The sequence below is a fragment of the Peromyscus maniculatus genome, chromosome 10, assembly GCF_049852395.1.
Source record: "Peromyscus maniculatus bairdii isolate BWxNUB_F1_BW_parent chromosome 10, HU_Pman_BW_mat_3.1, whole genome shotgun sequence".
Classification (NCBI taxonomy): domain Eukaryota; kingdom Metazoa; phylum Chordata; class Mammalia; order Rodentia; family Cricetidae; genus Peromyscus; species Peromyscus maniculatus.
In genome coordinates, this window is record NC_134861.1 from 3,417,564 (window position 1) to 3,440,522 (window position 22,959).

The following is a 22,959-nucleotide window of genomic DNA, read 5'->3' on the forward strand; positions in this document are numbered from 1 at the left end:
TGCATATAGATACAGCTGAGTCAGGGTCTGTCCTGTATCAAGTGGTGAGGCCCAGAAGGAGAGCATATGGAACTCTAGGCCATCTTTTTTTTTTTTTTTTTTTTTACTTGTGTGCTGGCAGCCCTGGGGATCTACCCAGGAAGCTACAGGTGGGGAAGGCAAGGGCCAGGGGACCAGGTGTATAGGAAGGATGCTACCATTCCCCCAGATAATGACCTGGAGTTTGGTCATCTCATGACATTGCCTTCAGGTTACCTACGGGGAGTAGATATACAATCCTTCAGGAGGGTCCTTGAGTTAGGTCCTTGCTGGGCCCTGCAAGGGATGGACTCAAAGTCCGGGCAACTTGTCTGGACCACAGCCCCACACAGAGGATCGGAGCAGTGCCAGCGCCCAGGCAGGGGTGCCATGGTACCACCACCTTCGCTCCACACAGCTTCCCTGGGAGAGAATCTACACAGGGCATTGGCACGGGAGGCCTGACCGACCTCCTTTCACTGGCTCTTGACCAAGGGCCTGGCTCACTTCCAGCTGGGGTCAACTCTGGGCCAGGACCCATCTCCACTTCTGGTGCAGTCTCCACCCACCCACAAATCATGGTTTTCAGGCCAAATCAGCAGGGATTTGATGATCAGCTCCCCAGAGCCTCCCACAGGAAGGCAAGTCCCTTTCTGGAGGAGGCGGGGCTCCCGGAGGGGTAGGGGGCAGGTTGGCTTTTATCTGTCTTTCCTCCTCCTCCCCAGCATCCCTTCTCCAGTGTCTGGCACTGCCGGTTGTAACCCGACTCCGGCTCCGGCTCCTCGCCCCCCTCCCACCCCCAAGCCGCCTGACCCGGCAGCGCCACCCGCGAGTGCCACATCACTGCACCCTCCAGCGCATCTGCGCGCCCACCATGCCTACACCGCCGCTGCTCCTGGCTGCCCTGGCCACGCTGGCCGCTGCCGCGAACCTCAGCTGCTCACCTGAACGCGATCCCTCCGGTAAGGTCCCAGCTGCCCCTCTGGGTAGATGTAGACAACCCCCCGCAGCCCACCTGGGATCTTTTCTCTCCCTGTGGGTCTCGAAACTACCACCTGGGTATAATGTCCAAAGGGTGCCACCTTGTGTGACCCTTAGGCAGTAAAGAGAACTTTGCTGGGGCACCGGGTTTTCTCGCAGCCAAGCCAGAGACCCTAGGGCGACAGCGGAGCTGGGAGGGACCCAGCACCTGAACTGGTCGGATCTGCGAATAGGTCAGCGTGAGCAGGTGCCAGGACTTCAGGACAAGGCAGTCTGAGTCCCCTGTCCTTCCAGGAATGGGGAGGTGCTGGCTACAGAGGATTCCTGACCCTTCCTTCGAAACTTCTGGCTGCAATGTGGATAACTTGTCTTTGGAAGTGGCCCAGAGAAGGGTGGAATGTTTCTGCAGGGATAGGGCAGGGATAAGGGAGGGACCAGGGACACCCAGGGATCTCAACTGAGGATCCTGAGGATGGGTCTGGAGTCCTGGACTCCTTTCCCGTGCCACTGCCCCTCCAGAAGCTGGGCTCCAATTTCCCTCTTACTTGGGGGTGCATCTAGTTCACATTCTTGGGGTCTTTCAACAGCAACCCCCTGAGTCTAGCTGGAGCCCCCAGGGTCTTCAGAGCCCATGATATCAGATGGAGAGTTTTAAGAGCCAGGATTTTTGTAGTCACCCGAGAGCCTGCTTGCTCTGGCCAGGTGGATGTTGGGAACACAATGTCCCTTTTCTTTGCCCGAAGCCTGGGGTTCCCCACCACCACCCCTGGTCTCCCATGGCCCTCGATCCATCCCGCTGCAGAATGGACAGTGCAGGCCAATTGGGCAAGTGTGTACGTGTGCAAGTCTGTATGGACCAGTGTGCAGCCCGTGCCTGCCTCACACCGCTAAAACTTGCATAGGAGGGCCTTTCTCTGAACTCCTGGTGTCTCAGAAAATGCACAGCGTTAAAAGCTTGTTTGGGACCACTGCTACAGAAAGCCTTTCCTGGCCTGCCCCATGCCAGGCGCACTACCCCCCAGACCCCAGACCAAGGCTGCTTTACAGACACCTGCTTCCTCACTGGGGCAGGGCACGCAGGTGAGCTCTGTCCCGGGCTGGGCTGAGCACCATCACAACAGGTCTAGGAGTATTTCAGGAGGGAGTAACTTCTTCAGGTCCAAGTCTCCCCACTTAGGGACAGGCATGGAAGTTTAGTAGGCTTTCAGATTGTGGAAGCTTCTGGGTCTGCCTGACGGTTTCAGCCCAGGTTTCACACCTAAGGATGGCCACAACTCCACCCCCACCCCCACGCCCACCCTGTCCCCATGTCCCAGGGGCTTGGAACAAGCCTGACATACACCTCTCTGCGAGGTCTTTTCATTGACAGAGGACTCTGGCTCTTCACTGAGCCTAAGTTTGGGGTCCCACTCTGACTCCTTTCCTCGGCTGTGTGACTGGGGGCAGCTGCCCTGATCTACCCCAGGGCATTCTGACGGCTCTGTTAGAGGGGCCCTAGCCAAGATGGGCAGTTGAAGAGGGGAGGTGTGACCGGAGGGCGACTTCCAGCCCAGCCTTGAAGAAATGCTGCCACCTCGTGGTTGATATAGGTCAGCCACGTGGGCTGCAAAGATGGGAAGAAACGGGTGAGACTGATTTTAAATACTACAAAATGTAATTCAATAATCAGGAATCCGACTTCAATATCCCTTCACTGGCATAAAAATATGAGTGGAGTATGTTCTAGTTTGTTTCCTGTTGCCATGATAGACGCCATGACCAACAGCAGCTTGGGGTTTCTTTGGCTTACACCTCCCGAGGGGGAGTCAGGACACAAACTCAAGGCCGCCTGGAACCCGGCAGCAGGAGCTGATGCAGAGACCACCGAGGAGTGCTGCTTACTGGCTTGCTCTCATGGCTTGCTCAGCTTGATCTTATACGTCCTAGGCCCACCTGCCCAACAGTAAAGGGCGACTTGTCCAGGCTCCCACTGCGTGGGCTGATGAACCCAGAGCCGTCCAGGCCAGGGGCTGGACCCTTTCTCTGTTCTCCATTGCATTGGTTCATGTACAGGGTGCTTTACAGTACTATTAGCGTGAGGAGGAGAGTATGGCCTGGGGTGCCAGGGCCTTCTTGTGGCTTGGGTACCCTCCCAGATCCACACTATAAAAGAGGCCGTGAGTTCTCCCCATTGGTTAAGAGGGTAGAAATTGGGCATGGTGTGCACTCCTGTAATCCCAGCATGTGTGAGGGAGGCAGGGGTTCGAGACCACCTGTAGCCAGATGGAGAGTACAAGGCCATCTGGGCTACACGAGGCCCTGTCCCAAACTATCAAGAACAATCCCCAAATTCAAAGATGGTAAAAACTCACAGCTAGCCTGTGAGTGCCAGGCAGAGGTATGGCGTCTCAGAGGCTGCCTCTCTCGTGACAGCCCGGGAGTGGGATCAGTATTGAGGCAGCCTGACTCAGTAGGTACTCTGAGCACTGTGGGTTCCAGTAACCAGAGTGGGGGTGAGCCCCTTGTGGCTTCCTCTGTAGGTGGAAGGCACAGGGGGCTCACTCCTGCGTTCACCTGCTGCATGACTCTAGGTCTTGTGAGAAGCCCAAAGGTGCTGTGCCAGGCTCCTGGTCACGGCAGGTTCCACCTGAACAGGACAGAGTCCAGGCATTTGCCACAGTTCCTAGGCTTGCAGAATCTCTCTCTTCTCCCATGCATGCACGCCTGCTCCTGAGAGACCCTTCTTTTGGCCATGGTCAACCTACCACACTTCTGGCCTTTCCCAGCACAAGCCGTCCAAGTCCTTCCTGGCCCTACCTCAGGGCCACTCCAGTTTAAACAGGACGCAGAGTTTCCTCCTTGGCACCTTCTCCTTCTGCTCAGGGTGGCCAACAAGCCCTTGGCTGAACATGGCTGTTTCAATGGGTTTTATGGCCCTTCCTGGTTCTTACTGCAGAGTTCCCGAGGCCTGGCTCTTAGGAGGCCCTTGAGACCCCACAGTTGCAAAGGTCGTTTTGTGTGTCGATTTTTTTTTTTTTCTAGAAAGGGGGTCCCCAACTCACACAGCTCTGAGACTTCACACCTTTTCAGTGTCGTTGGGACTGGGAAGTCTGTTTGGATGGCTCTTTGAATGATGTTCATTCTGAGTACGGTGGTGGTGGGAGCCATGGGCACAGTCTGAGATTGATGACTGAGGTCACTGTGGGAGCTGACGCATGGCTGGCCTTGGGGATGTGGCCGCAGGGCCCTCTAGGTCAGAAGAATGCCAATGCCAATGCTTTCTCAGGCAAGTCTTATAGTTCGTCAGACTCGGGCTCCTAACCTGGGAGACAGGTGCCCCTGCTGCTTCAAGATTAGATGTCAACAGTGCAGACCAGTGGGGCGAAGGTGACAGAGAATGGACAGGTGATGCCCAGTGAGTCCTCTGCAGAGGCTGTGGGGGGAGAGACGGTGTGTCTGTGCTAACTCAGGGTTGTCTCTCTTCCCAGGTAGATGTCAGAGGCTGGCCTCCACACACAGTGGTAGGTACCACCCCACCCCTGCTTTGCTTTGTAGGAACTCAACAGTCCCCTGACCTCCGTGCCGTCAAAGCAGAGATGCTGGCTTCCGGCGTGGGTAGCAGAGCAGGCTCAGCAGATCCAGCAAAGTTAGACCAAACAGAAGGGTAGCCTGCTCTACCTACCCTGCCTGCCTGCTCTACCCCGCCTGTCCTGCCCTGCTCTGCCCTGCCCTGCCTGTCCTGCCCAGCCTGCCCTGCCTGCCCTGTCTGCCCTGCCCTGCCCTGCTCTGCCCTGCCCTGCCCCGTCCTGCCCTGCCCTGCCCTGCCCTGCCCTGCCCTGTCCTGCTCTGCCCTGCCCTGCCCTGCCTGCCCTGTCCTGCCCTGCCCTGCCCTGCCCTGCCCTGCCCCACCTGCCCTGCCCTGCCCTGCCCTGTCTGCCCTGCCCTGCCCTGCCCTGCCTGCCCTGCCCTGCCCTGCCCCACCTGCCCTGCCCTGCCCTGCTCTGCCCTGCCCTGCCCTGCCCTGCCCCGCCTGCCCCGCCTGCCCCGCCTGCCCCACCTGCCCTGCCCTGCCCTGCCCTGCCCTGCTCTGCCCTGCCCTGCCCTGCCCTGCCCCACGTGCCTTGCCCTGCTCTGCCCTGCCCCGCCTGCCCCACCTGCTCTGTCCTGCCCTGCTCTGCCCAGCCTGCCCTGCCTGCCCTGCCCTGTCCTGCCCTGCCCTGCCCTGCCCTGCCCGCCCTGCCCTGCCCCGCCTGCCCCACCTGCTCTGTCCTGCCCTGCCTGCCCAGCGTGCCCAGCTCTGCCACGGGGCATGCTAGGGGTCCCTCCAAGGCCAGCCCCGCTTTTGTCTCTCGCTATGAGAATCTTTTCCTTTTCTTGGGGAGAGGTGTTACTCAGGATGGAGCCCACAGCCTCCAGCATGTTAAAGCACAGGCTGTTCTGATCCACACCCCAGCACAGAGAAGCCGTCCTTGGCTTCTGGCTCTGCAGGTCCAGCTGGGCTTGTGAACTTGGATATGTCTTTTCCCACAACCCCCAGGTTTGGTTTCATCCTTCCTGAGATGATGAGGAATAGAGCATCTTGATGAAACTATGCATTTAAAATGCCCAGGACAGGCCTGAGGACGCAGCTGTATTTTTGGAAGAGGCAAACCTTTCTGATGTTAGATGTGTGCATCCGGTGTAGCCTATGTGGAGAAGATTTGCAAAACCATGGAGTGCTTTCCCCCAGAACATCCAGTGTCACAGCTGAGCTTGGTGGCTCATGCCTGTCATCTCAGCATTTAGGAGGCAAAGGAAGGGGGATGACCATGAATTTAGAGCCAACCTTGGGCTACATAGAAGTTCTAGGTCCGCCTGGGCTATAGAGTGAGGGCTGTCTCAAAAAAAACAAGAAACGGGGCTGTCAATATGGTTCAGTAGGTAGAGGTGCTTGCTGCCAAGACTGACCACCTCAAGTTCAATCCCCAGGGTCCTACCCTGGGGTAGAAGGAAAGAACTGGCTTCTACAAGCCCCTGCTGTGGTATGAACCACTTATAGATATATGAATTAAAAAACGTAAGGCCAGAAAATAAGACAAAAATCAACATATCTAAAATGCTTTGAGCAGAAAGAAGCTGAGTTCGAACACCTGTGCCCTTTGCACACCGTGACTTGGTGAAGTGGCAAGATCTTAGGTCTGCACCACATGCTGTCTCTGACGGGGGTGGAGGAACAGGTGACAGGTGGCAGAGGGAGAGACTGGAATGAGGGTACAACCTTGTGCCCAGCAGCTTCCTGGGCTCCTGGAGAAGTTTAGGAGGCCTTGCCTGGCAAATGGTGGCTGCAGGAGGAGGGACAGTTGGAGCCATCCATGCCGGTCCAGCACAGTGTCCAATATCGGAGGAGCTAGCATCCTTTGGGCAGCACTTACAATGTCCTTGTAAGAGGATAGCAGAACCAGGCCTGCCAGGTGCATTTCTGAGGGGACTTAACCTTGTCCCTAGAGGACAGGACATCCCATGTGTGATGTGTTCTCATGGACAGCTCTCCTTTGGGGCTGTCTTGAGGCTCGTTCGTTCGTGCTTCTACCGATCTACTGGCCTCATCATACATCCCCAGGCAGGGCAGGCTGCCTGCTCCCATTCTGTTGGTGTCCTTGCCATCCTGGCCCATTTGATGGTAGGTGGCTGGGTGCAGTCAGTTCAGGAGTCTCCCCCTCCACCCCCGCAGTGTTCTCCAATAGATCCTATTTTTCCATAGTAGCCCTATCCTTACCTCTCCCCACAGACTGAGTGCTCCATCTTTGCAGGCCCTGGTCTTAGGTAGTGTCTACTTGGGCATGGGTCATCATGTGACCTGCTGACTCTCCTTCTCCAGCCACCTGTGTGGACCTGCATCTCAGGACCTGCACCGATGCATCCTACAACCAGACATCGTTCCCCACACCCCTGGAGCACCGGTCGTGGGAGGCGGTGGAGTCCAGCCCTGAGTACATGCTTCTGGGTGTGCTGCACTTTCTCCTTGAGGGCCAGTGCAACCCTGACCTGCGGCTGCTGGGGTGCTCTGTGCTGGTCCCCCGATGTGAGGGAGGCCACACCCGAAGGCCTTGCCGGCATGTCTGTGAGAGCCTTCGGGAGGCCTGCCAGCCAGCCTTTGATGCCATCGACATGGCCTGGCCCTACTTCCTAGACTGTGCCCGATACTTTGCATCAGAGGAGGAAGGTTGCTATGATCCTCTGGAACAGCTCCGGGGTAAGCCAAGGCTTTCGGGTGCTCCAGGCTTCACATTAGCTTTAGGGGTTACTGTGTGGGCAGGCAGGTGTCAGGGATCCTCTAGGGCCAGGAGACAAAGGATGGAACAGACAAGAGAGAGGAGCCACATCCTGGTGCTGTCTCTGCCCTCTGTAGGGGACCAGTAGGGTCATATGAAGGGTTATCTCATTGCTAAGGAACCATTTACCAAAGGCTCCTGCATCTATGGACTCAGATTGAGGGGGGTGAATGGCCACTTATCCAAAGAGGGAAGTGTCCCAGCCAGGGCTGGAAGGAGGCTCCCCACAGAGAAGCCTTTGCCCAGCAAACAGATGGGGCATGGACATGGCAGACAGAGTGCTCAGCTCTGGCTTCCTTCAGAAAACTGCATTGCATTGGCCATGCCACTGGGCTGGCTTGGGCAGGGAACTTCTCACCAGACCTGCTGGCCAAAGCTGAGCCTGAAGGATGACACAGGCTATGAGAGTCTCCTCAGGCAGACGCTGTGGGATGGCGGGAGGCATGATGAGGGCTGCAGAGGGAAGGGCGTAGTTGTCTCCAGGGCCAGCCTGTAGCAGAGGAATAAGCCATACTGAATGATGTGTGTGGAGGTCCCAGAGATCTGCTTGGCACCATGCTTTAGTGAGCACAGCCCTGTCTGTCCCTATATGCACCTTTCCAGCTGGGTCTGCTCTGTACACAGTGGTTGGAAAGAGGGCCCACCAGGATCAGCACCCTCCATGCAACACTGGCCCAGGGAGCTTCCTGTGAGACAGACACAAGCCCTTCCGTACTGTCCAAGGCAGAAGTCACTAGCTGTGAATTTAATCTTATTTCACTGTCATGAGTTTAACAGCCCCACGTGGCCTGTGTGGGGGCTGGTGAAGGGCAGCAGCTGGACTGCTTGGGCCCTGGCATCCCATGGCCTTGGTTTGCAAGCCCTTAGTTCCCCTTCTGCTGCAGTTGGGGAACAGAGGGCCAGGGAAGCAGACAGCACAAGGACTTCCATTGGAGTCACCCTGGCCAACCATTGGTAGATGGGCTGGCTTGTACATCTTTATCTATTGAGTGCCTACTGTGGACATAGGGGCTTTGGGGAGGATGTGTGAGTGGCTGGTAGGAGGTGCACCACACTGAGCCTGTTCTTGGAGCCTGGTACTCCTCTGGGGTCCTAGGACTAGCTGGGTTCGAGGGCAGGTGCAGCCGGTGGTGGAAAGAGCCATGCTGGCAGGCAGGACTGTGTCCACGGTGGGTTCAGGGGTGGAAGTGTGGCAAGCAAGGTTGGTGAGCAGAAAGGAAGCCAACCCACTCCGGCTGAGCCTGTTGCCCCAAGAGAGCCCAAGCAGTGCCTCCTGGAGAGGGATTATTTTGGGCATGTCTAGCACCAAATTGCTGGTTTCATCTGTTCTTTCTTCTCAGCAATTACTTTGAGCAGGAAGAAAACCTCAAGTGGGACACTAAGGGAATGGCATTAACTCTTGGTGGCCCGGGTGGTCTGCCCTGAGGGACCTGTCTCAAGTTTCTGCAGCCAACAGGGCTGAGGAGAGTCCCCAGGGCTGCTAGCTGCTGGGCTTTTGCTCTGGAGAGGAACAGGGAAATGGGGAGGGGCAGGTATGGTGGGGGGTCACACTGTGACCTATCACTGCCCCAGCCCTGTCTTCTTCCTGGTGGGAGCTTCTCCCTGCTGAGGAAGCATTTGGGAGCAACGTCAGCAGCCTGCAGACTGTGGGGAGCCACTCCGAGCCACGCTGCCTGGCTCATGCCAGTGTTAACACAGTGGAGGCCCCAGCGCCAGAACAGCGGGATGCAGAGCTGTGTCAGGGCCCCCATTACAGCAGGGTTAGGACAGACAACCAAGGCATAGAGGCAGGTGGCAGCCTCTCAGTGATTTCTGTAGGTTGAAGATAACAAAAGCCACCTTCTCTTGAGATCTCCTTTTCACATTTGAAAGCTCCCAGGCAAGCACCCACATCTTGCTGTTGTTTATACACTGGGAGTAGAGACATGTTCCATATGCATCTCCTGGGCACCATCACTGGCTGCCTGGCGGCGGTGCCACCCAGGACACCTAGGTGTCCTCTCCACACCTGACCTGAATAGCAGCATAATGGGGTTGGGGGTGAGGGTGCTGGGAGAAGCTAGCGAGCCCTCTGAGCCGTGAGCAAAGGTGCAGTGTGCACTCCAGCCCGGGTTCCACTTCCTTCCCCAGGAGAGCTGGATGCCGAGGAGGCCCTGCCCTCGGGACTGCCGCCCACCTTCATTCGCTTTGCCCACCACTCCTATGCTCAGATGGCCCGGGTCCTGAAGAGGACAGCAGCCCGCTGTTCCCAGGTGGCCAAGACCTACAGCATTGGGCGCAGCTTCGAAGGCAAGGACCTGCTAGTCATCGAGTTCTCAAGCCGCCCAGGCCAGCACGAGCTGAGTGAGTGACCATGTGAGGCCTGGGTGTGATTCTGTCCCTGGGAACAGAATGCAGACCCACTTAGCCTTGGGGAGCACGAGCTGGGAGTGGCCATTTGGTGTCTCCATCCGCTTACCCACCCGTGATCACCTGGATATGGTGATGCTTTGGGGGCTGTGATTGGTGCGTGACCACAGCCCACAAGGACAGTATTAAAAAGGATTTCTCCAAGCTGGGTATGGTCGTGCACACCTTTAATCCCAGTACTTGGGAAGCAAAGGCAGGGGGATCTCTGTGAGTTGGAGGCTAGCCTGGTCTACACAGTGAGTTTCAGGACAGCCAGAACTACATAGAGAGACTATATATATATATATATGATTTCTATAGAAAACCTCTATCATTTGTGAGTCTGGGAACATGGGAATGGAAATGAGTTGGTCTCATCCCAACAGAGACACTGGCCTGAGGGGACTGAGTAATAGCAAGATAACAAACCACACACAATTGACAGTATTGATACTTTGTCCCCAGGGAAAATGGGTGAAAAGTTTTCTGAGAGGTTGACAGCTGCAGGGACCAGGGCAGGTCCTGGGGGGACACTGGGTCAGGCAGGGTCAGTGAGCAATGGCTGCCAGAGCTTTGGTTCTAGACCCTTAATGTAGAGTGTCTCTGTCACCACCACTGCTGCCCTGCAGTCCTGAGAGTCCTGGGTCTGTGCAGGTCTGGGTCCTGGTCACTTTCCCTCTGCTATGTGTGCCTGAAGCACAGTTTTGCTAACCTGTTGGTGTGGACGCAGTGGGTTTTCCATTTCCAAAGCAAAGTCCAGTGATACCAGGTGTGGAGGCCTGTTCTGAGTTGTGGAAAATGCTAGATAGCTAGATAGCCCTTTGAAGTTTCCTTGCTGTGGTGCAAATTAGGAAATCAAACTTTGTTACAGAAATTACTAGTGGCTCTGAGCTGGAGAAGAGACACCAAGCTGACTGCATCTGGGGCTCTAGACTGTTCTAACCAATATTTGGCTTGGGCCTCCATCTCCTGTGTGAATAGGTCATGGTGACCCTAAAAGTGGTTACTCACAGCACTGAGAGCATCATTAAGTCCTCCCTTGGTTCCATCGCCAGCCTAGCTGTTCTGTAGCCATCTTGATGTAATCGGGCCCATCCTCCCCTCCAGTCCCAGAAGTCTCTTGAGTCTGTGGACTTAGGACTCTGCAGAGCTGTCCACCACTACCCAGTTTTAATCTTTTTGGACTGGGCAGTTGGGCAGTGTGGACAGCATAAGCTCAAAAGCCCTGTCTCCCATTGGGGCTGGAGGTCATCAAATCACATCTGGCCCCCAAAACCAAACCTAAACCTCTACAGATAGGGCAAGTTCCTTGTCATTTATACCCTGGGCATGGGCATTTATACCTACAGCTGATCTGGGCCAAACAGGTGGAGTGGGAGATTCTATTTTCCACATGAGTAACATTGGATTCAGCAAGGAGGGGTGACTTGCCCACAGCCACACTGAAGAAGGCTGCCAGGCTTAGTCTACTGTTTCTACAGTACAGCTACCATTTTCCCTTTCACTCATTTGTCAGTCCATCTACCCACCCACCCACACCTGCTCATCCCTCTATCCACCATTCATTATTTTATTCATTCATCTATCCATCCATCCACCCACTCATCCATTTTTCCGTCCATCCACAAACCCATTTACCAATCCATTTATCCAACCACCCATTCATCTATCTGTTTATTCGTTTGTTCTTTTTGTTCTTCCACCTGTCTCTTTAACATCAACCCATATATCCATCCATCCATCCATCCATCCATCCATCCATCCATCCACTCATCCATTTGTCTAGCCACTCATCTGCTCATCCATGCATCTATTCATCCTTCCCTCCCAGGGCCAGCTGTTTTATCTATTAAGCACTGATGTGTTTGACTTGTTGCACAAATATGGACAAAGGATGTCAATAAAAGTCACACAAATCAATGGCACCATATATGATTATAGCATCCTTTACTTATGCTAATAATTGTGGTTAAACATAAGAAATGAGCTCAAGAAATGAGTGCCTAGATACCTCATTGTGCCCAGAGACTCTTGAGTCAAAACAAGCAGGAGTCAGCCTCGGTACACCTGGCTACCCTTGCTGAACCCAGTCTGTGAGACAGCAACCCACGTCACAGTTTCTCCCTGCAGTGGAGCCCGAGGTGAAGCTCATTGGCAACATCCATGGCAACGAGGTGGCGGGACGGGAGATGCTCATCTACCTGGCTCAGTATCTGTGCTCTGAGTACCTGCTGGGCAATCCCCGCATCCAGCGCCTGGTGAACACCACCCGCATCCACCTGCTGCCATCCATGAACCCTGATGGCTACGAGGTGGCAGCCGCAGAGGTGGGAGCCCCTGCTGCCTGGAGGTGGACTGCTTCCTCCAACACTCTTAACCTTTGACTTGCTTCATCATTGCGGAGGGTCTCTTTGCAGCCACCTCTCCAGGTGACCAGGACTGAGCCAGCTGCAGTACTGTGACATTCTGCTTGATGGGTGGGCAGGGTGGGTACTGACAGATCAGAGCTGTGGTGTATTGTTTCAGGACAGGGCTGAAGATGTAGCTCAGGGGTAGAGTTCTTGCTAAACATGCAAGATAAGGAAAAGGGTCACAACAAGAAAGTGTGCTGCTGGGGGGTAGGAAAGCTCACAGGGAGGGACAGAAGGACATGGGTGAGAGCCAAGGGAGGCAAGGGGCTGGTGGCATGGGCTGCTGCGGGGGCATCCAGGCATGGGTGAATAGTGTAGGGCCATGATGCTGAGGGGTGGGGGGAAGGCTGTGTGGAGGGGAAGGAGGAGGGAGGGAGGGAGGGCAAAGGGTGATTCATCCTGAGCTCATCACATGAAGCCACAGAAGCCACAGTCCTGCTTGACCCTCAGTCCAGTTGAAGCCTGGGCTGGAAGAGGTGGGGAGGGAGTTGCTGATCCTTGGCTGGGCCCATGTGTTCAGGGTGCCGGCTACAACGGCTGGACCAGCGGGAGGCAGAACGCACAGAACCTGGATCTAAACCGCAACTTCCCTGACCTGACATCGGAGTACTACCGGCTGGCCTCCACTCGTGGCGTGCGCACAGACCATATCCCCATCTCACAGTACTACTGGTGGGGTAAGGTAGGAGCTGCGTGGCCAGGGCCCCCTCTCTGAGCTAGGGACTCCAGGTGTCCCTCCCGAGGGCACTGACCCCTCTGAGCCTCAGTATTTAGCCTGTGAGGTGGGCTCATGCCTTGCTGGACCAGAGAACAATGTATTGATATCCCCTGGTCTCCAGCAGGGCTGACATGAGTCTGCATCCTGCTGAAGCACTCATGGCCCAGACACTTCCCCAGAGTCCCTGAGTTCCCCCTCAAGTGTGAGCCGAGCTTGACAGGAGCCTTTTCCTCTGTAGTCAGTAGAATCTGCTTAATGTAAGAGCAGCTTCTGAAGCTAGTGGGGCCTGCTTAATGCAGAAATGGGGCAGTCAGGAGCTGAAGAGGTGGGATGCTCCTCGGTTGCCTAGAGAGGTGACCTGACCAGGAGGGGCAAAGTGAGCTCCAGGCTGGAAGACCAGCATGAACTCCATGGTGTCTGGAGGGAACTGCAGTGGCTGGGCAGGAGTCCTGTTGGGTCTGGGGTGGGTGGGGAAGGCATGGATGTTGGGTGGCCAGTGGAGCAGGCAAAATCCTGAAAGCAGTCCTCCATCCCCGGCAGGTGGCCCCCGAGACCAAGGCCATCATGAAGTGGATACAGACCATTCCCTTCGTCCTCTCAGCCAGCCTGCACGGGGGCGACTTGGTGGTGTCCTACCCTTTTGACTTCTCCAAGCACCCCCATGAGGAAAAGATGTTTTCTCCCACGCCCGATGAGAAGGTGAGAGATGGGGACATGGTGACGAGCCTGAGCAGGTGTCCTCTGCCAGCACAGTCTCTTCTGTTCTAGCTCACGGAGACGTCGATGTTGTTGAACCCTTACCTCAGCAGCCTCTTTGCTTGCTACCCCCACCTCCAGGAAGTACCCGGTTGGTTGGTCAAGCAGAGGACAGCTCTTCCTTCTCAATGTCCCCAACCTCAGGGAGAAGCTGTGGCCTGTCCCTGTATTGGTGTGTCTCATGTAGTTCCAGACCACACCAGCAGGGGGCAGTGCTACCACATGCATGGTGCCCAGTGGGCTCTAACTGAGTGCAGAGGTTAGGGGTGGGGCTCCCCCTGCTGTTGCTCACAGGGGTCCTTGGGTAAAGACCCTGATTCCTCAGGCCTGTTCCTCACTGTGGGTGAGACTAAGTGACTTTGGGACCCTTTCGGGCACTCTCCCTCTTAAAGTCACTTTGCTATGCTACCCACCCTGTGCTTACAAGGAGACAGGTAGCCAACCCCTGCCTTGTGCGGATGAGAAAGCATGCAGAGGGAGGGCGAGTCTGTTCCTGGTGTCCCCAGGTCTGGGGCCAGCCCTCCATTGCCTCCTGTGCCACTGGAGGCTGCAGGCTCCTGCCTCAGGCAGGGCCTGTGCAGGTCTGAGCTTGGTCTCTAATCAGACCTCCTGGGGGGTCAGATGGGTGCAGGGAGTTTGGTCACCCTCCAGGGCAGTTTCCACGGCAAACTTAGGGGAAGGGATCTACAGGTAGGGACCATGCAGGACAGAGGAGGGCCAGACACCAGGCTCTCTGATAGCTGAGCCACCTGGCCGGGGAACAGCTGCTTCTACCCCTGCTGGACACTTGTACATCAAACTGGTCTTACCCAGTCTCTTCCCTGTTCCTGGGCCACAGTGGCAGAGGAGACTGTTCCCTCCTCCTCTGAGGGTCCTCTGTCTATGGAGGAATCGAAAAACAAAACAAAACAAAAAATCCAAACCAAACAATAACAACAAACAACCATAACAAGCAAGCAAGGACAGGACAGCTCAGCATCCACGAAGGGTCCCGGAGGTGGGCGTAGTGTTTGTAGACATGTGTGAACACAGGTGCATTCATGTTCGTGTCTGCATGCCATTGGGAGCACGTGTGCATGCTTGTGTTCACACGGGTGTGGGGAGGAGCCCCAGCCTGGCCTAGACTTAGAGAGGGCTTCCCTGAGGTTGGGGCTTCTCCTGGTGGAACACTAGAGCAGGGGTGAGGTGGAGAGGCCCCAGTGTGGGAGGATGCTTCAGGCACAGGCTGTCAGAGACCTCGGTGCAGCCAGACCACGCTCCGCGCGTTTGTGCTCGTGGGCAGCAAGGGCTGTGCCAGCAACCTGTGTCCTCTGGCTTCTGGGTCCCGCTTCTGCCGGTCAGCTCATTCATTTGCTCATTCATTCATTCACTCACTTGCTCACTTACTCATTCAATTATTCATTCACTCACTCTTTCACTCACTCCTTCACTCATTCATCCATTCACTCACTCTTTCACTCACTCACTCACTCACTCCTTCACTCATTCATCCATTCACTCACTCTTTCACTCACTTACTCCTTCACTCATTCATCCATTCACTCACTCATTTACACTCACTCTCACACGCATTTGCATACTCATTCAGTGGGGGGGGTCTCAGATCTTGTGCCTTCACAGAGCAAGTGTGTCCCCTGGGTGGGGCAGCTGTGCTCTGGGCAGCAGGAGCCCCTCCATGTCAGGCCAGCCTCCCAGCCTCAGCGTCTGGGGATGTCCGTAGGGGGGAGGTTCACCTCAATGGGTCCCACTAGAGTCAGAAGAAATGAGTCTGCTCCCCAGCCATCAATCCTCAATCAATAACTATGCAGCCTGCAGCCGGCAGCAGGCTCTGTGGAAACCACAGTCTCAGGAGAGGTGGGGGGAGTGTGAGGAAAGGAGCCAGCTGGTGTCCCTAGGTACACCTTTGCCAGCGTTCCGTCCTGCCAGGGAGAGCCATCCCTGGGAGCCGTGACCATGCCCTCAGCCCTTCCTACTTGCCACAGGCCCAGGAGTTGGCACAGCTGCAGCTCACCGTGGCACTTGCTCAGGCAGCTGTTGAGAGGGCAGGTTGCTGTGCCCAGTGACCTGCATTCCTGGGTCTCTGTGGCTGTCCTGCCCAGCGTGTGGCTACTCTGTCCAGCATGCCGCCTTGTTTCTTTCTTTCTTTTTTGTTTTTCCAAACACAGCTTCTCTAGGCAGCCCTAGCTGCCCTGAATTGCTCTGTAGACCAGGCTGCCCTCGAACTCAGAGATCTGCCTGCCTCTGCCTCCTGACTGCTGGGATTCAAGGCGTGTGCCACCATGCCCGGCTCTAGCTGCCTTGTTTCACATGTGGTCCTCATGTCTGTGCCCCACCTCCCCGCATGGCCTGCAGACAGGCCACTCCACTGCACCACATTCTTATTGTAAGCTCGACCTGAGACTCCTGTACCCAGGATTTAGGGGATGATGGCTACAGCTTCTTCCAGGCCTCCACCTACGGGACAATAGAGGAGAGGAACATAGGTTGGCGGCCCCAAGGCAAGGATGGAGAGGAAGAGTGGGAGGGGTGGGACAGTCCAGGTGTGTCTAGGCAGATGGTGGAGGGCTGCAGAGCTGTCTCCTTCCTTCGCAATCTCCATCTCCAGATGTTCAAGCTGCTGGCCAGAGCCTACGCTGATGTCCACCCCATGATGATGGACAGGTCGGAGAACAGGTGTGGGGGCAACTTTCTGAAGCAGGGGAGCATCATCAACGGGGCGGACTGGTACAGCTTCACTGGAGGTGCGTCTGCGGGGTGGGTGGATGGGTGGGTGGGGCCTTCCTCCACAGAGCTAGGGTCTGGCTTGAGTTTTCCTTACCACCTTCCAGGAGAGGCGGGACTGGGAGGAGCTGGTCCCGTGACTGGCAGCCACTGTGAAGTTGATCTTATAATCACCTGTGTGGTGATTCCACTCATGACCAAGCCCTTGCTGCTTGGTAAGGGTCGGATAGGCCTGTACACGCAGTGGCAGAGCCCCCAGAGGAGCTGACATTTCGGGTTTCTGTGCAACAGGTCCTGATGGCTGGGATTATTTACTGTGTAAGATCACGGGACACTTGCACGCTAAGGCTTCTGGGCTTTCCCAAGCTCAGCATTCACTGGGTATCTGAGTCCTCACAGCTGCACTGTGGGGCACAAATGTTAAGCATATCCCGGGGCATCCGCGGAAGGGCCCACATGCACCTGTACAGCCACCCTTTACCCGATTCCTGCTGTACCCAGCACACTTCCCACATGGACCATTCTGCAGAGGAGGGCAAGAGACAGACTCACGAGGCCTTTGTCAGCAAGGCTGGGGCTCACCTTGCAACTCTGTCTCCCACCAGTCCTACCCAGGTGGCAGAAAGCTACCCTTCTCACGTGTTCCAAAGCTCTTATCTGGCCCTTCCATGCTGCCAGTGACTGACACATGGCACCTTTTGGGGCATGACAGCTTTTCTTGCTCCAAGGCTTCAGGTACATTGGTTCCCCAGATGCCAGACAAGGTCTTACTGTTGAGGCTTGCAGGTGTCCTATAAGAGCCGGACTGGAGAGGCCAGAAGGCTTCCTTCCTGCCACTGGCAGGGCCACGGGGCAGATGGGTCCACAGATGGACAGTGGCAGCCATGAGGCCTGTGGGCAGTGATAGCTGCAACAGCAGGGCTGAGGAACTCAAAAGTCCTTAGAGCAGAGAGAAGGGAGGAGACATCGCAGTCCTCCTGACTCAGTCTCCTGGGGGATGGAAACGATCAGGTTTCCCTGGGCTGCTGGTGGAACTCTGGGCAACCGGATGCTGTGGCCATTGTCAGACTTCCTGGGGCTGCAGGCCCAATAGTGGGACACAGAGGCTTATGTGGTACCCTGACTGGCTTCTCTGGGAGAACAAGGTTCTAATCCCATGTACTCTGCTACCAACCTGTCTGGAATCCAAGTTTGCCTCTGTGGCCTTGCCAAGGCCTCTTACTCCAGTTCTCAGGGATGTAAATGGGAGCACAGTGCCAGGGTAAGTCATCCCTATGTGCAAAGCAATGCTGGACCCGGGGTCTTGTGCCTGGCCCAGGGTCTCTGCCCTTGACACCCAGCTGCCCACCTCACAGGTATGTCTGACTTCAACTACCTACACACCAACTGCTTTGAGATCACCGTGGAGCTGGGCTGTGTCAAGTTCCCACCAGAGGAGGCGCTCTATGGCCTGTGGCAACATAACAAGGAGCCGCTATTGAACTTCCTGGAGATGGTGAGCCCCGCCCACCGGAAGCTTCCCATGGTGGGGGTGGGGTCCAACGCCACCCTTAGTCTCCCTTGTCTCAGGCTCTGTCTGGGGCTCTGTGGAAGCGTCTGTTCATGACTTCTCTGACCATCCATTCAGAATGGGTTGGCACGGTGTGTGTGTAGGGGGGGGGGCGCTTCCTAACCACTTCTCCCACATACCCTGTGGGGAATGCCAGGTAGATGCCCTTTGGGTAAGTAGCTCATACCTGACAAAGCATGATTGCCAAAGGGAGCTTAGGGGGCTAGCACCAGGGCGGGGGGCAGGGGGGTGGAGGGCAGGGTGGCTGGTCAGCCTCCAAGCTGTAGGGATTACCAGGAGGCAGCAGGTAAATCAAGCTGAGTCTTGAGAGAAGAGAAACCAGGCAGGAAGAGGGTACTCTCTGAGAAAAGGGGGTGCAGAAGGGGACTCGATGAGGCACTTGAAACCTACAGGGCTCCTCCCTGTGACTGGGGTGAGTGTGGCTGTAGGAGCGAAGGGGGCATTATGTGGGGGAGGGTCTCAGAGATGATGGCTCTGGATATAGCCTATTCACATGTCAGGCCTGAGGCTGAGACTGCTTGAGAGTAACTGCCTATCTGCATTGAGTTCATCTGGACACAGGTGATCAGGCCGTGGGAGGGATGGCTGGAGATACACCCTCAGAAACCCCCACAGGATCCTTAAGCTGGGGTCTGCTGAGTCAGGGCAAATGGGCTCCAGAGCCCAGTGATTCACCCAGCACAGCTCACGTGAGTGCTATAAAACTATGAGAGGCTTGGTGGGTTGTAGGGAGATAACACCTCCTGAGGAAACCACGCCCGTTCAGGTGCATGGTGGCTATGAAAGTGCTTCACAGTCGGTCCCCCGCCCTGAGTGGATCCCATCCCTGGTTTGCCCTGCCCTGGGCAGCCCCACCCTTAGGTGATGGAGTCTGAGAGAAGGACCGCTGTGGCCACAGGGGCACATGACAGAGGAGGAAACAGAGGAAAAGGAGTGCCCGGGCAGTATGGCTCGGCAGCTGCCTGGAGTTTAAGGTCTAGACTTTGTGTCCCCAAGCCTCTGTCCTTGAGCCCTGTCCTTTCTAGAGAGATCAGGAACCTTCCCCTAGGTAAGAGCAGGCTGAGCCTTGCTAGAACAGCAGCCATGGGAGGAACATAGTCCCAGGTAGCACAGAATGTGGCCGTGTGGCCGTGTGGCTGGCCAGGTGTCTCTTCTGTGGAAGCTGGCTTGTCTGTCAGCCAGGGTGTGTCTCCTCCATAGGACAGGACTTGGGGCAGAGCTTGGGGCACAGGCCGATCTGTAGTTGTCTGGGGAAAGTGAGTTAGAAGGAGCCTTTGATGGGGCTGGGATCGCTCCATGGAGATTGTTCATGAAGTATCAGTGTATGAAGATTTAATGGCAAGCAAAGTGGAGGCCAGTCGGACAGCACTTGGCCTACTCCGAGACGGATGACCCCCAGGAAAGCAGGCGCGGGTCCTGATAAGGATCAGGTCTGTCATGGCCAATTGAGGCCACTTTCACAGTGATCCTAAGCAGGCCCAGGGGCGGGGGTGAGATATAGAACCATTTCTGCTTCCTGCCACACAGCTCCAGGCCCCGGGGTGGCAGGAGAGGACCCCAGTTGAAGTGCAGATTGGAGACTAGCTCCCAAGGACAGGCCCTGCTCCCTTGAGGAACAGAGGAGACACAAGAACCAGCTCAGTAAGGCCCAGCAGGGAGAGAGAAGCTGGGACTATGGGGTCAACAGGAATGACATCCTGGAGGCTGAGGAGTGAGCCTGTCTGGAGGTGGGAGGAGCCAGTGGGGGTTGATGGCCAGAACATTCTAAGAGGTGAAGGTGAAGGGCAGAGGTCTAGGTACACATGTGTGGGGGCTGGAACTGAGCAGTGACCAGTGACTCAAGGGCCAGCTCTAGCCAGGTCAGCTGAGCTGGTGCCGCACATAGGAAGGATTCAGGCCGTTCTGTGGATGAGGAGGAGCAAGGGAGGGCCTGGGTGACGTGGAGGCATCTACACCATCATCATCACTTCCCCCAACACCTCCTGGTGGAGGAAGCTTTGCATTTGAAATCCCTCCTCTTGCTCCACAGGATATTGTTTTGGGGTTCAGCTCCACAGAACAGCAACCCATGCCTAGGAGCATCCAGGCGGTGGTGGCCCATCCAGGTCACTTTTTCATGCCGGGAGAGTCGAGCTCCTATCCTGTGCTCGCCCCACAATGCCCTCCTTTCCCAAACATTCGACCCTGTTTTTCACTAAAATGCAGGAGAGAAGTGACTTGATTGTTATGTCTCCCTTGATGCCACTGAGGGTCTGGAGAGAAGGTGGCAGCTGCTGAGAGCCTCTGGCTTTGAGCAGAGGGGACTCTAGGGATCATTAAGCTCCCACCTTTGCTGATCTCAGAGATACTGTGAGCCCTGGGTGGTGTTGGCAGCTTTGGCTCCACTTAGACCCACTCTGTAGCTGAGGAAGCTGAGTGTGAAGGAGCAAATGGTTTGCTGGGGTCAGGAGGCCCTGAGGCAGGAGCCTTTCTTTGTGTGCAGAAGGCTCAGGGTGCGGCTGGGAAGCCACAGGGCTAGTTCACTGTTGGCCTGAGTGGGTCCACACTCACTCCTGGGTTTTACTCTGAAGATATGGGCAGGGTGTCTGGTGCATAGACACATACATGAAAGAGTCATTGGTGGGTTCGGGTCCAAGGCCCCTGTCTGTGTCTTCACCAGGTTTCCTTCTAGAACCTCCGCTCAGAGGGAACCATGAATGCCTGTGGAAGCTAGGAAGGTATTGGAGCTCAGAAGCACCTAAGGGTAGACAGTGAAGCTTGTCTTCAATGTCTGAGGTCAGGAAGGAAAGTGAACAGAACCCCTAGGCAGAGCGGCAGTGTCAGTCAAAAAGCACAGAATGTTCTAGAACAGGCTGCCAGAGATACCCCAAATAGGAAATAAGGCCCAGAGAGTGACTTACTCGATGACACAAGGAGAACCCCAACTCAGAAGAATCTGGGGGTGGGGTGGGGCACTAGTGAAAGTGACCATTGGAGGCAGGTGTCACTTCTGTAGCTTCTCTCTGGTGCCTCCAGGTGCACCGGGGCATCAAGGGTGTGGTGACGGACAAATACGGAAAGCCAGTCAAAAACGCGCGAATTCTAGTGAAAGGCATCCGCCACGACGTCACCACAGGTGAGCAACAGCCTTCCCTCCCTCTGTGGGTGAGGCCAGCGCAGGGTCCCCATCTCACCAGGCGCTCCATCCATTCTCAGCAGCATGTGGGGGCCCTGTCTGCCCTGAACTGTGTCTCCAAGAGGTGGTCCCACTATGGCTGCTGTGTTCCTTCTCAGAGGGGGCAGCCTGAAGCCACCTCCCTCCAGGATCCTATTCATATAGGCCCCAAAGTTCACCCCGGGACACCGAGTGTAGGGTACTTTAGTTATTTAGCTTGTGGCTGCGAAGTGCCTGGCAAGAAGCAACCTCAGGAAGAGAGGGTTTATTTTGTCTCATCCCACCCTGGCAGACAAGACATGGCAGTGGGCTCTGCCTCCTAAAGGTTCCACAGCCTTCCAAAATGCCACCACTAACCCGGGACACACACGAGCGCACGGAGGACACTCCACATGGAACCCGCAGCACTCTGAAAAGTTGGTTTTGTCTCACACTGGCTCTGGCTGGCCTCAGGCTTTCCCCAGCTGGTTAAAAATCATAGTCCCTGGTGCTGGAGAGGTGGCTCAGGGTGAAAATCATAGTCTGTGGCTCTTGCTGAGGACCCAGGTTCACTTTTCAGCACATATGGCGGTTCATAGTCACCCGTAACTCCAGTTCCAGAGGATTCGATGTCCTCTTCTGATCGCTGTGGGCACTATGCCTGCATGTGGTGCAAATACATATGTGCAGGCAGAAGACTCATCCACATAAAAAAAACAATAAAAGAATAGATACCTATAACATGGGACCTGGAAGCATCACTGTCCAGTGGAAGGTAGACTTGCTGATTAAGTTGCTAGGGACAGGGTGAAGCCTGCCAGGACGAGGAAGCACCTAAGTAGAGCTTTGAGGGATGAATAGGGATCTGACAGGAGAGGACATTCTAGGTGGAGGCAAACGCCCATCCAACCTTGTACCCCATCTATCATACAACCTCCTCCCCCCAACTATCACACTTCTGCCTCAGCCTGGGGCTGAAGCCCTCTGAGGGTCCTTTCTATTCTCTTTGAAGCCCCTGATGGTGACTACTGGAGACTCCTTCCCCCGGGTTCCCATATCGTCATTGCTCAGGCCCCTGGCTACTCCAAGGTGATGAAGAGAGTCACCATACCCTTGCGCATGAGGAGGGCCGGCCGTGTGGACTTCATCCTCCAGCCTCTGGGGACAGGACCTAAGAACTTCCTTCCTGGACCTGCAAGAGCTTTACCTCGGTCCCAAGATCCACAGGGAGAGACCACACAGCTGGATTTCGAGCCCCCCAGGGCACGAAGGCAGCCAGCTAGTGGGGGCAAGCCCTGGTGGTGGTCTTACTTCACATCGCTGAGCCCGTACAAGCCACGCTGGCTGCTCAAGTACTAGTACCCCTCCCGGACCCATGCCTCCATGGCCTCTGGACTTCTGGTTCTGGAGTCTCCCGGCCACGGACATCACACACGGCCTCTGTAGCTTATTAAAGATGTTCACCCACTGTGATGAAAGGCTCCGTGATGAGAAGGGAGCAATGGGGTCCTTGTTATTGAGGGCAGCTCGGACCGGTCCTGGCAAAAAGACCCTGGGTGGTGTTCTCCCTGTCCCCAGTAGCAGGACCCTGAGGCCTTGAAGGCTGAGCTCTGGATCCTGCTGCTGCAGATTGGATGGCAGGGAGTCACTTGGATGGGAAGAGTTGGGGATACACAGAGGTAACTCCAAGGCAGGCTCCAGGCCTCAAAGACAGAAGAGTTGGTTAGCACTGGAATCCCTGCAGCTTGGCTGAAATCTGCCTTTGGGGCTCCCAGGCTCCATGGGGTTCTGATTCTGGGGCCCAGTCTTCCTTGGCCCTTTTTTATCCTTATGTTGCCACCAGCTCAGGTCCAGGGACCTTCCACAGGCCCACACTCCCCATAGGTGCCCTCTTGACCATCTCTCATACTATAAGGGGATTTGCCCTTCCCGGGGTTTACCAGACTGGGAGTTCTGTAGCTTCCTAAGAGAGT

At 55.8% G+C, this 22,959-nt stretch overlaps 1 protein-coding gene across 1 annotated transcript; it reads left to right on the plus strand.

The window, feature by feature from the left end:
- Positions 1-742: 742 nt before the first annotated feature.
- On the plus strand, positions 743-22,464 carry Cpz (carboxypeptidase Z). Its single transcript, XM_006985581.4, has 11 exons — positions 743-980; positions 4,467-4,499; positions 6,836-7,210; positions 9,420-9,632; positions 11,808-12,004; positions 12,609-12,770; positions 13,347-13,505; positions 16,168-16,303; positions 17,639-17,778; positions 20,869-20,968; positions 21,999-22,464. The coding sequence occupies exons 1-11, from the start codon at positions 893-895 to the stop codon at positions 22,343-22,345; spliced, it is 1,950 nt and encodes a 649-aa protein (XP_006985643.3). The 5' UTR covers positions 743-892; the 3' UTR covers positions 22,346-22,464.
- The last annotated feature ends 495 nt before the right edge of the window (positions 22,465-22,959 follow it).